Source organism: Boleophthalmus pectinirostris, unplaced genomic scaffold (genome assembly GCF_026225935.1).
Source record: "Boleophthalmus pectinirostris isolate CB_2022bp ecotype Guang Dong unplaced genomic scaffold, ASM2622593v1 HiC_scaffold_10, whole genome shotgun sequence".
Classification (NCBI taxonomy): Eukaryota; Metazoa; Chordata; class Actinopteri; order Gobiiformes; family Gobiidae; genus Boleophthalmus; species Boleophthalmus pectinirostris.
The window spans coordinates 16,405,839-16,419,334 of record NW_026570971.1 but is presented as its reverse complement, the minus strand read 5'-3'; the positions used below and the strand labels follow the sequence as shown (position 1 = coordinate 16,419,334).

Sequence of the window (13,496 nt, the reverse complement as noted above, 5' to 3'; positions counted from 1 at the left end):
TGTTTTGACTTTCATTTCAGTTTTTGGTTCACATGTGTAGTTTTGATTGCAATGAAGCGAACCACCAAACATCAAGTACGTTTTGATATATTTTATTTTGTAAAGAAATACATTTACAGCCCATCAATTACTTACAAATAATTAAAAGAATAATACAGCTCACAATTTCTACTTTAAAGAAACACAAAGAGCCATACGTTTGACACATACTGGAGGAAAGCAGAGGGCTGATACAATCCCATTGCAGATAAATAGCAGCAAATTATTTTTTAAAAGTGAAAATGACATTCAGTGTTTTGTCTGTAAACAACTATGTGGCTGGTGAATGAAGAGCTCTTCCACACAGCTTTGGGGCACTTACAGAAACTTCCCATTTCTAATTAAATTACATTCAGAAGTGGGAAGAAGGGGAAAAACGTACAGGTATACACACTCAAGTCACGTTGAGGTGGTCATGTGGTACACAATTAGTGCAAAAGAATAAACTGAGAGGTAATTCTTATTTATACATATATACGATGCGGTAATCCAACAGCTGATGACAAACTAATAAAGTAAAAATCATACAAACAAAAACAAAACAATAAAAAGATACTACTAGAGAGAGATTCCTACCATAGAATCTTCATTCAACTGTAGTGTATGATAAAGAATCGCTGTGTGCATGAACTGACCAATCAGTCACAAGAATTTGATTGTCATGGGCAAAATGAAATAATCTATTTGTGCTTTATTTTAAAAAAAATAAACACACAGAATGAACAATTTAGCTATGGTCTATATAAGGCCTTTAAGACAAGTAATATAAATAGATAAATAGAAGAAAACTAAAGCCTCCCCAGAGTCATTGGAGTTTAGAGTTGCTAAGTAGCCAAGCCCCGCCTTCTATTCAGCCCACACATTCCTGAGACACTTCCAACAAACGACTGCTCATTTGTGTTCATTCAGACAACACAACCAAGGTGCAGATAACATTAATGATGAAACATGGAAAAATCTCATAGAAAAGCAGTTTATCTGGCACTGAAGTCTCCCATCACACCCTTAAGTTGATGATATCTGAAGAATAACCCTTGTTCCTTCAGCAAATTTACACTACATTTCTCAGGGCGGTTCTTAGCTTTGAAGTACAGCAAAGTAGTTCAGCAGGCATTATAGGTTTTATTTATATAGAAAGATTGACTGTACTGCCCCCTACTGGTGGCTTTGCTATAGAAAAATTTATGGGGTAGTGGTGACTGGCTGATTCACCACTTCTCAAAGTTTTTTGTTTTTTAAGTGTAACCATTTAAAGGAACACTTCTATACCCCATCTCACTTCCTCCTTGGAGATAAAATGCACAGTTGTTTAGCACCATTGCTTAAAGTGTAAGTGTGTGTGTGTGTGTGTGTGTGTGTGTGTTAGTGTTATATCTCAGACCAAGTAGCCCTCTCTGCAATCATCAGATGCTATGGCAACACTCCTGAATCGGGCCCCTGGTCTTGGCCCGCCTCCTCTTCTGGACACAGACGGGGTGGTCCTCCATTCCTGTGATGACACAACTCTGGACGGACGCACTCCAGATGAAGACGACGCCGCACTGGATGCCCTGGTGACCTCGAGGTGGTCACTGGGTTTCACAACTGTGTTCATGACTGAGGAGAAAAGGATATTTGACATAAATACATACAGGATTAAATAAATACAAAGAAGATTAAATATTTGTTTAAGCCAATAATGAGTTACTAACCCTCAAGCTGCCGTTGAACTCGTCTGAGCTCCAACAAAATTGATGCAATATCCTGAAAAGGAAATCTTAAATTGTAAGGACATTGGCTTTAACTAGATTAAAATAATGTGGATCAAACCAACTTTATTTGAGGTTTTCAAAACTGGCATATCATCATCAGCAGAAATCTTTGTTTCGATTTCCTCCCAAATGTCCATCTTGTCTTGAAACAGGACCCTGCAAGAACCACATTCATTTACTTAGAAGTTATTTTATACACTCTAAAGAAGGTTACATCCCTTTTAAGAGCTCACTTTATTTTTTCACTAAGCTCCTCTGTGTTTTCTTTAATGGTGTTAATGATGTGAGACACAGGATCCAGCTGATTGTCCATTTGTACCTTAGCAGAGAAAAGCACTTTCATGTAATGATTATTAAGATTAAACATACATTTTTATGGCACCTTATGTCCTCACCTCCTCTTTGTTCTCGTCCCGCTGTCTGATGCTCTGTTGGTGGTTTAGTTTAGGGATTGGTTCAGTTGGACCTGCAGAATATGCTGAGGGGCCTCTTTGAGTGTTTAAGCGATTCTCTGGAATATGCCCAGTGAGCTGCAAAACAAAACACGGTCAGAATAAGATCAAAACAAGACTAAACAAAATCAGCCTGACTCAGTAGTAACCTGTGGATGAGCCGTCACAGTAGAAGATGCTCTGCTCTCTGCTCCAGGGTTTTGAGAGTCTCCATCTCCTGCGACATCATGGATCTCCCTTGCCAGAATGGCAAGGTCTTTCGCCAGGTCCTGACTTAACCTGCCATAGAGATAACACCAGTACTTTTATTTTTAAGTAAAGATATACTGAATGGTATAACATAGTTTTTTCATACCGTGCAATCTCTGCGCTGTGAGTAGACCAGTTGTGATAGGCTTCCCCCTCATTGTTCTCATCCTCTGAGTCCTTGCTCCGGGCTGCTGGGCGCAGGGCGACCACAGGCAGGGGGCGGGGCTGGCTGTGCGTGCTGTGAGAAGCTAAGGAGGGTTGGGAGCGTTTGGGTTTAGGAGTGTTCTGGTTGGAGTCATACTCCTCATCTGAGGTAGAAGTATAGTCTGAGCCCTTCTGCCGCCTCCTCGAGCCTTTACATTGTCGAGGAGTTTGATTTTGACAAGGAAGTGGGAGAAGGAAAAGAAAAGAAAACAGAACCATGAAAGAACAAAGCCACAAAGAATATGACAAAAGTCACTGCAGTTCTCCCAGCAGCATAGAGCACCACTTGACTGTGGAAGTCAACATTTGCCTGCAAACAAGCACTATGTTTTCTACCGATTACAAATCGGAACACAAAAAATTATTGTCTTCCACAGCAGAGTAATGTTTAACTAGAACCATGATTATAAAAATCACAAGATTACATAATTAGGAAATCATTTGAGTCACTAAGAATAGATATTGTTAGTGTACATTTATTTTAAAAGTTAGTAGAGGTCCACAGTCTCATTTTGTCCACAGTACCAAATAGAAAATATTAGATGTTGCATTCCATGTTGTGTTTTTGAATTTGCCCTGATGGACAATAGTATAGGTTGTGCATTTACTGTAAATCGTGTTTAGTTTACCGAGTCCAGAACTTACTTGCTGTGCTGCTGGTATACTTGGCACTGCTGGCACGCATTCGGGTGATGGGAGTCTTGTTTAGAGGAGCTTTCTGTGGACGCTCTAGTGGCTTCTCTCCAGAGATGGATGATCTGCGACCAGTATTGCCTCTTACATCTGTGCTACGGTTAGAGGATCCTGTGCTCCGTACTGTCCCCTGGGGGCCTGATGATGCTTCATTGTCACTTGGAGTGTTAAAAGAACTAGTGCGCTTACGAGGCATGGCCAGCATGTCCCATCTGGAGAGTTTTTTAGGTTCCTGAGGTTGCTTAACTTCATCCCGGGATGCTTTATCAGTCTCTGTGCCCTCATTGTCCGACTCTCCGAGGCGAGCGCGTCGGAGCATGGATGCCCTCGTGGGTCGAGGAGCGGACAGACTGTTGGCACGATTCAAAACCTGGGACACTTTGGTGCTCTTACTCTCCTCCTTCTGCAGGGGCACCGTGTATTTCCTGCTCACCTGGGTGTGGTGTGACTCCTGGTCTGAGTATTGTCGACTGGAGCTGTGGTGGTCATTGCTTAAGTCTGTGGAGCCATGTTTTCCCACACTGCGCCTCAAACCTGCAGGTTTCCTGAAAGTATCCGTCTTGAAGCTTCTCTGTTTTTCTGCTCTATCTGACACTGAGGACTGGACAGCAGAGTCCTGACTGGTGATACTGGCAGATGACCTCTCCCTGTGGAAAGGGAAGGGCTTTTTACTGATTAGGTGTGGTTTGGTCTGGTTACTTTGTTGGCTCACAGAGCTGGATGTGTCCACATCAGACTCAGCAGAATCCATTCCTTGTGCTGTGTGTCCCCCCTGGAGCCTGGCCTCGAGTGTAGCCAGAACATCCTCCGTCTGTTTAAGATACGAGTGAGTGTCCTGAGAGGCAGAGCCATGTGCAGACTCCGGACTGGAGATATGTGGCAGCAGGGCAGTGCTGGGCCGGTCCGTAGTGAAGCTCTCCTGTCTCAGCAGAGTGACCCCTGAACCCTCTGAGAGCTCCCCCACAGCAGTGTTCCCAAAGAGAGGAGCTGAAATACTGGGACGAACTTTTCCTGGTTCTTGGACCGCTCTCTGCTTTGTCAGTGTGGCTGTCGAGAAGGTTTTCCCACTGTGTTTCTTTTCTGCTTTTGTGGTGTTTTCAGGTTGTGTCACATTCTCCTCTGAGCCGATGTAAAATGATGTGGACTTGGACTGAAGTGTGCGATTGTCTAGTTTCCTTTCCTGTGCATCCTGTAGGGGTTTCCTCCTTTGTTCAATGATAGAACCATCTCCTGAATTACTGGCATCACTTAAACTGTCCGGCTCAACATCATCTTGAACAGATAACCTCAGAAGACTGTCTTGAGATCGGGGAGCAGTGCTCTTCTCCATGTCAAATGTGGACTGCATGTCATATTGGACATGGATGCTGGGGGCTTCAGCGTCCCCCTTATTTATTGAAACCTGGTAGGTCCTGGAATCACTATGGTCCAGAATCTCCGGACTCACCTGGCTTTGGCTCAATGTGACTTTGTGCCTGGAGCCTAAAGAACAGAGGAATGTTATTTGAATTAATTAAAATGTACAATAAAAATAACAAATAAAGCAATAATTTACAAATCACATTTTTGTGTCAAGACTGCTTACCAACACCAGACTGCTCCATCTGGTAAGAGTCCAAAATAGAGGATGGGGGTGGGCATTCTGTATAGCTGTCTGCTAAGCTGGCCCAACAAGACATCCACTTAGGGGCCTGGATCTGCAGGATATATTAAATAATTAATAAGTTACTGTTACAGGTAAAAAATATACATATTACCAATGTTATTAATAGCCAGTGTTATGCATAAGGTTAGTGGGACAGATGGCAATGATGAAGTAGTTTAGTAAGTTAGTTTTGGTTATGAAATGGTACATCAATAAAAAAAAATAATGCCTACAATGGTTTGGATAAAAAAAAAAAAAAAAAAAAAAAAAAAGCAGTATCCCATATCATTTGCAAGCCTTTGAACCAACACACTTGATTCATCACTCCACTCATGTTTAGTTTTGGTTATGAAATGGTACATCAATAAAAAAAATAATGCCTACAATGGTTTGGATAAAAAAAAAAAAAAAAAAAAAAAAAAAAGCAGTATCCCATATCATTTGCAAGCCTTTGAACCAACACACTTGATTCATCACTCCACTCATGTTAATTTGATCCATTGACTTTGCCCTGTGATTCAGTTAGTTTCCCCCTCACCACACTACAGCCCTGCTCTCACCTGCCCAGTGCTATTCTGTCTATGTTGCTCACTGTCATTAACAATAACAGGCCTATCTGTGGTTGATGCCTCTACTTCAGTTTGGTTGGTGTGCACCCCAAACACCTGCTGGGAACAGAGCATCATGAGTTAATGGGTGAAGGAATAGTGAGAGCTGGCACTGAAAATAGGTGCTGGTTATGATATTATGTTATGATGCTCATTATAGTAACACTTTATTCAACATGACAAAATGACATGGCCGATCTTGCCTGGTCAATCTTGCTGCGGGCCTCCTCCAGCTCCTTGTCCTGCACATCTGCCTCGATGGTGTAAGTGCCTGCGTCACTCAGATTGTCCTCCTCATCATTCCTGCTGCTCTGAGCGGTCTTGATTTCAGCACCCTCTTGTGTCACTGAGGTCATGGTGCTGTTGAGGGGCACGGGATGGTGGATGGGAGAAGAGGTCTGTGGCCGATTGGCAGTGATGGATGGTGGGGGGCTGTCGGGGTCCTGAACAGGTAAATTGGCTTTAACATTTGGGGGGCTGGTAGACTTTCTCTCTACAGAAGCATTCTGTTTTGTTTGTTTAAGAAATTCTGCAGTAAAGTCCCGGGCCAGTTTGGATTTGCGTCCCACACTGCTGAAAGGCCGTGTGGAGACAGAGGAGGTGGAGCGAGAGGAGAAGCCGGTGCTGATGCGTTCCTCTGTCTTCTCCCTCCTCAGCGAGCCCGCCCTCTGAGGACCTGGAGAGTCACAGTCCTTTAGAGGCACAGTGTAGCGCTGAGTGGGAGGAGTCCTTTCCTCGGTTGGGCTGGGGCTCTTCCTGGATCTCTCCACCTCAGGTCTGAGTCCAGGCACAGGAGCTGGAGTGTTACTGGTGAAAGATTGAGAGCGCTTCTTTCTTTGACTGTCCTCAAAAATTTCAATGACAAACGCCTGTTTAGTCTCAGTCTTGGTGTGACCATGAAAGGAATGTGGTTCTAGGGAGGTGGGCTCCTTGGATTCAGATGATGTGTAGCGTTCTGGAGGAGAATGGCTCTGACGTCGAGAGACGTGGGATTTAGACTGAAGATCTGATGGAAGGAAGTCATTCCCATTGGTCCCGGGGATGCCAGAATCACTGTGTGTGCTGTCGTCCCAGTTTGCTGTAAAAAAACAAACAAACAAACAAACAAAGTTACTTTAACAGGTTTATTCATTTACTGGTCAACTTAAAGTGACTTACAGAGTCGTTTTTGCATGGAGGGATCACTGATTGTACTGTACAAGTCCTCAGCCTGTGACCTCCTCCTCATCATACTGACATTACTCTGAACCAGCCAGTCTGCTACTTTACTTTCTGCTGACATGACCTCAGTGGGAGCAGCAGCAGTTTGTGTGTGGGGAAGCTTTTTCTGCTGGCGATATGAAAACTTAGTGATGTGGTCCTTAATCTTCATTTTCCCCGGTGTGCAATCATCAAACTCTATAGTGAAAGAGGCATGGCTCTGCACCACAGGAGGGGTCGGGGTGGAAAGGACGCTCTTGGGCTGATCGGGGATGTCCTTTGTGGGGACTTCATGCACCGGCGACTCTGGTTTCTTGGCCGGACGCTGGTGGAGCTCTTTGGTTGGGATCTCAAAGTAGCTAGGCTCTCGGCGGTAAGAGAAAATGGACTTTGCCTGACTGTCAGACAGAGAGCCATTGAGCTCATATCTGGGGGAATCTTTGGTTGAATCTGTGGAAATAAAAATAATGCGTATTACATATCGCAAACATATGAACTGACAATTTATTAATACAGTAAAAGCATCACAGCAAGAACATCACAGGACTGTACCACTAGCAACAATGTAATAAACACTAAGTAACCAAGCATTAGGGACAGTTAAATGCTGACAAATGTGAGGTAAGGATCAGAGCCCAGAAGAAGTTAGTTGATCAGGATTAATCTGTTTCAGACCAGGCAACATGAGGCCTACAGTTAGACTCCTTTCCGCGTACTAGCTTAACGGATGCTAATCCATCACAAGGCACACATGCCCTGCCCAATCGCCTGGCATGGAGTGTACACGACTGACAACTGACAGCCAGAGACCTACCTCTGGATTACCACCAATGACAGGCAAAGAAATGCTTTCAATATTTAATAAACTTAAAAGTATTGAACCCATAATACGGTAACGACAATAAATGACAGGTGCCTGTACCCGGTGAATCCTGTTCTGGCTGCTTCCCTCCTCTGGGCGACTTCTTTTTCTCAGGGTCTTCATCTTCCCCCCACCAGGACGGCTGACCATACAGAGGAGTGGGCTTTGATATTGGCGTGTCTGTAGCAGCTAGGAACAAAACAGACAAATACAAGGATAAACACAAACAAATCAACACAAACAAGTACAGTGAATACATGACCAGACTGAGGTGGATTTGCCCAGTCTAGGGTATTTATGAGGAATACCATTTATATAAGTCGATTTTGCTGCTTGCAAGTGGTTGCAGTAACAGAATATTGCACAATACAATGATATAATGTTACAGAGGGCTACCGTCTAAATTCTCACACTCCTTTGAGAACTCTGAAAAGCAGGAAATGGGGTCAGACTTGATACCAAAGACATTATGAAGCCACCCAAACCTAATCCATTTTGTGCGAGAGACAAAATGAAGTTAATCCTAATCTTTAAAAGAAAAAGACTAGAGGATAATCACTGATCTTTTAACCAAATTCCACTCTTCAATATACTGTACTATAATCTATGAAATGCCATTGCTTAAGTAGTATTTTGTGCCAGACTAAGCACATAATCTGGATTCTGGATGTTGTTCTAATGCACAGGATAAACAGTCATAAGCAGCAGTCTAATATCTGAAACATCTGCAGAGCTTGTTGCCCAGGACACAAACAAAACAACAACACTGCAGCAGCATTCAAGTGCCATGCTTCAGTCCTGTCGCATTACTCAACTCTCCACTAATAACGTAAGGCTTGTACTGTAGTTCATATTCTCAAGTGTTTTTTACCAACATTGCACAAGTTCAGACTCAGACTCGCACTTCAGAGCAGACAGCTGTGAGATTGGACACTCACATCCTGTGCAGCTTCATGGGAAAATGAGCAGAGGAGCACAGAGGGAGAGACAAACCAACCTTTTCATTTTTCCTCTCAGCTCACAAATGTACTGTGTTCAGAGGGCAGTTGTAATTCATAAGAAAAAACATGTAAACACTTCTTTCCCTTAAAGGCAGATTTAGACAAAGTTGTATGCATGATTTGATGATTTGTGTTTCTTATCAGTGTGTTGTGGCAGTTCTAGTCACACAGTAGTTTATATATCACTTTGGCACTCTGCACGCTACGAAAACTCAAGGCTACATCACATGGCCTCTTTCAGCCTGAGTGAGCCAACCACAAAGAAGTTACAGTGACCATTTGTACAGAGCAGTGGAGGAACAGGCTAAAAGTATCAATGTTCTACTAAATGTACCAGGGAACATGAGGCATTAATACTTTTCCATGGAAAAGAAAAAACACTGAATTCCATTGTGAAGGATACACAAGGAGACACAAAAGCATACAACCTAAACCTACATCTTCTTACTGCAAGTGTTGGAAAACAAAAAAGCCTTCATTTTTCAAACCAGGCAAAAACAGAACTCACATGAATAATGAATGAAGTGTATAAAAAGAGTGCATGTGGGAACGTCTGCTCATTGTAGGTAACTAAGCTAATGGGTCATGTATTCCACCTCCCCGTGTCCAGGCGTGGCCTTCACAGATAAAACTACATGACTTCAACCTCAACTGCTCTGGGAAAGCCTGACTCATGTAGGCATACTCCAACTGCAGCGCCAACAACATGGGCACATGAAAATCTATTTATTCAAGCCAGCACAGAGTCTTTAGCTCACATGTGCAGTCTAATCGCACAACAGGAGAGCTCTTGATAGAGAAGGATCCTTATCCAGGGATCAAGCAGACAAATACAACATGACCAAGTGGACACAAGACTTCCCTCTTCCTGGTGCGGGGGGCATGTTTTTCAAATCTATTGCAAGTCACCAGGTTCACTAGAGCCAGTGCAAACAATGACTTCATCTCAGTTGTCACAATGACCTAAACCACATGTACAGTTTCTTACAATACATTCTTACAATAAGATTAGATTAGTGATCAGCCTTATACCTGTACATGAGTGGGCCTTCCTCTCAGTCCTGTCCTGGAGCTTGCCTTTGGAGACAAAATCCTTGCTCTTGTCTGGACTATGAAGCAGCTTTTCCTTCGTCTTGGCCTCCAGAGCTTTGATACCCAGCTGCAACTGGCTGGTGTATTTTTCATGCTAAAGACAGACCGAGAGGAAGCAGGATGTGAGGAAATTTGTGCTAACATGGACAGTAAGGATGTACCTCCCGGCAGAAAGTTTACAAACAGAACGCATTCACTAAAATATGCATTTAATGTGACTTACTTTGAGAGCTTCCTCTGGTACCTTATGTTGACTTTTCTCTAAGATATAGACATGGACATGTGCAGGATAAGTCAAGGAAATACTACAAATTTAAGATTAAAACTGATTTTTTTTTTTCCATGATCAGTGTTTTAATCCGGAAATATCTTGTATGTGTAATTAACATTCACAAGTACGCTCATCTAACAAGGATGAGGAAGGAACTGAATGTATACCTGTGGTCAAATTCAATAATTGTATCAGACAAGCTGCTTTTCCCCAGTTATCTCAACCTGATTTCAACATTCACAGATTGCTGCACAGGGGTCAAAGGGTGCAACAGATTTTCAGTGTGCTGTGGGACATAATCTCAAACCCCTGACTGAAAACCACTGGGGGGATTAACATACCAGAGCAGCCCAACACCACTGCCTAAAAACACTTTTTGAACCATACCAATGATTGCCATGTTCAGCATTTCCTGGTAACAATGCTGTAAACAAATGAAGTGGAGCTAGTCAAAGTTACGCAAAGGACAACTAAGAATAGATGAATATATTAACAGGCAAAAGGATATCATAACCGAAGCGAATAACATCTGAGAGCTTGAGTGTGATGTAGGTTTGGTCCGGGATCCTCAAGTCATTCACAAAAGTCTGCAAAAAAAAATAAATAAATAAAAAAGAAGCAATAAAGAGTTGTGGTCACTTGTGGTCACTGATTACTGAACAGTCATTCCAGGTGATAGCATCTTTGAAACCTTCTGGCATTCACGAAAGAACTGTGGAAAGTGTAAGGCGCTTTGCATTTGGCTCTTTTCCAGTCTAAACATAATCCATTAGATTATGTTATGTAACTACTAACCATTTGGTGAGTACTTATTTGTGTATGAAAACATACCCACCAGGCAACAGCAGAACATTTTACATATTTTTGTAATATTAATAAAGTAAGCAATAGTAAACTCTGAATGCATGAGGTGTCCACAAATAAACATAGATAATGATTGGGTTTTTTTGCAGACAAAACAAAGATGTTTGGGGAAGTCAGACTTCAGGGACAAATCTACACTGTTCTGCTCTGATTAGTTTGGCTGTAGTAACAACTGCACATACAGCCCACTGTTTCTGAAAACAAAGAGCTGCTTCTCCTATTGCTCCACAGAGAGCTTCACTGGGTGCACTGAAGTGGCAACAAGACAAATGTAAAAGTCAGTGAATGAAAATACTTGGATACTGATACCAACCCCATTCAGGCTGCCCAGGTCCTTCACCATGTGTTCATCTGTTTTTGGGTCGTAGTTGATCACAGCATGTTGTTTGTCCACACTGCGAGACTGTAAAGAGGCACATAAATCACAGCGATGAAGCAGAAGACACACACTTGCTCTTATTCGGTTTATGAATGTCTGTTGACCGCTAACAATGCATGTGATTCACAATGAGCTGGTCCCACTCCCAATTTCCTGCTCATTAGTGACTCTGGGCCTCTTCAGCAGAAAGAATAACACAGATTGAAGCAGTACTGTCAACACTGTGTACAATCTTTGACCAGTCCATTCAATCCATACTGGAGGATAAAACAGTTAGGACAGTTTCACGCTGTATATCCAGCACCACTTGTTAGAGACAGAACATTGTTGCCATGGAGAGAATCCTTTTATATATGTCCTTGCATTTATTCTATAAATGTATAATCACAGAATGTTTATGTTGCACATTATGGAGCATACCAGAGAACTCGCATAGCATCAGAAGCCTACTGCATAATTTGTGAGTGAGTGTAAGTCTGAGGTCTCTACAGCCAAATTTGGATTATGGGAAGCTTTCCAATTTAGCCGCTGTGGTCGGGAACATTTTTTCTGCCCATAACTTGTTAAGAAGTACCGTATAAACAAAAACAGCATAGCGAGAAGCACTGGTCGATTTTTTAAAAAGTTTTATAAAAATGCTCAGGAATGTACAGCATGGAAAACTTGACAGAAAGGAATGCTTTGGCCATGTTAAAGTCTTTGTTTAAGAGGGTGTCAGGGCAACAGTGAATGGAGGGACGTCAGACTGGTTACACAGTCACAATTATGAACACAGAGAGCGTGTCTGGCTCTGCTCGGCATATATTCACACAATGTGGTGAAGAGAGGTGGGGACTCATGTGACACATGGCCGCTGTTTGCTGTGTAAACGTTATAGTGAGTTTCTACCTGCAGCATTAGCTCGCAGTCATCCCGACCCACAAAGATCATCTCCCGTGGCAGCCGGTGGCGAGTGCCGGAGCTGCTCACCAGGAACCAGGAGGTCACGCTCATCTTAGGGCCACGAGTCAGGACTTTCTCTGCATTCTGCCAAAAGATAAACACATCAATGACAATCAAACCCAGTGTCTGACCAAAAGGTTTAACTTCGAAGTGCACTATCTCTTCAAGATTACAGGACGCTATTTACTCCTTGTAGTGCAATCAAAGCACACCTTTAATGAGTCATTCAGGATTTCACAAAGAACAGAATAGCGTTTGAATCGAGTTTTAGTAGGTTCACAAATGACAATGACTGAATTAAAATTAAAGTGGAATTAAATCTACAAAGGAACATAAATTACTGTGAAATCCAAACCCTGGGTAGTGAAACATGCATCGTAACCTGCTGCATAAACCTGCCCAACTCCTTTACAATCCATAGGTTTCGAAATGATGAAAATGTTGCTATAGTGATTAAGAAAATATTTTATCTCTTGAATGAGAATAAAGTCCTCTGAAGTGTAGCATAGCTGAAAGCCATGAATGGACTTGTAACCTTGATACCATGTTGTCACGGCGATAGTAACCACATATTAGGAAATATAATATGGCGCAGATGTAACTCCTGGCCAGGTGTAATCACTTGTTCACTAAATGTAGCCAGGAAATGAAACACAGAGGGGACAAGGCTTCGGGGACAGTGAAGAGGGCTGCTCGGCTAGCACCACTGGAACAAGCTTCTCCTCCTCGCGTTTGTTCCAACAGCGACATACCTGAAAAGTCTCTTCCGTTTTGCTCCCAAGTAAAGCCAGGGTTAGCGTCCTAAAACAAGCGCACTTCGACGACCGATAAGTACAAGCAGCAGGTTGTAAAGCGCAGGTAAACGATCATCACACCCTCTCCTTCTTCCTGTGGGAATGTCAAGTCGAAACCCTCCTGCCCACGGCTGACGTACGCTGCCTGACCAGTCCCACACGGTCTGATCCACGCTCACAGAAACTGACTGCAGCACGGGCGTGAGCAAAGGCGCAAACCCATGCGCAAAACACGAACAGCTCTCACTCTGTCTGCGCAAATCCACTCTGTCTGCGCAGAGCAGCGTCAAGTACAAATGCCACTCAGAAGTCACGCCCATTGTCTCCCATTACGTTTAATTTGATTCATCTGATCAATATTTGACTTTCATGTTATGCTCTCTACTCAGTACAGCGTGGGACTACTACTTGTAAGAAATGTCGGTGTTCCCTCATAGCCCAGATAGAGCC

At 42.9% G+C, this 13,496-nt stretch overlaps 1 protein-coding gene across 3 annotated transcripts; it reads right to left on the bottom strand.

Moving 5' to 3' along the window:
* Positions 1–76: 76 nt before the first annotated feature.
* On the bottom strand, positions 77–13,291 carry cep170ba (centrosomal protein 170Ba). 3 transcript variants are annotated; one of them, XM_055158564.1, is made up of 19 exons: positions 13,005–13,291; positions 12,199–12,336; positions 11,245–11,334; positions 10,576–10,654; positions 10,020–10,078; positions 9,737–9,890; positions 7,764–7,892; positions 6,800–7,291; positions 5,845–6,719; positions 5,594–5,698; positions 4,974–5,085; positions 3,341–4,870; positions 2,598–2,844; positions 2,392–2,521; positions 2,186–2,320; positions 2,024–2,109; positions 1,853–1,946; positions 1,731–1,782; positions 77–1,635 (listed from the first exon to the last, which is right to left on the bottom strand). In XM_055158564.1, the coding sequence occupies exons 2-19, from the start codon at positions 12,301–12,303 to the stop codon at positions 1,415–1,417; spliced, it is 4,695 nt and encodes a 1,564-aa protein (XP_055014539.1). In that variant the 5' UTR covers positions 12,304–12,336; positions 13,005–13,291; the 3' UTR covers positions 77–1,414. The 3 variants fall into 3 exon arrangements, with proteins under 3 accessions (XP_055014539.1, XP_055014530.1, XP_055014535.1); XM_055158555.1 differs by lacking the exon at positions 13,005–13,291 and adding an exon at positions 12,594–12,707; XM_055158560.1 differs by lacking the exons at positions 5,594–5,698; positions 13,005–13,291 and adding an exon at positions 12,594–12,707.
* Positions 13,292–13,496: the final 205 nt, after the last annotated feature.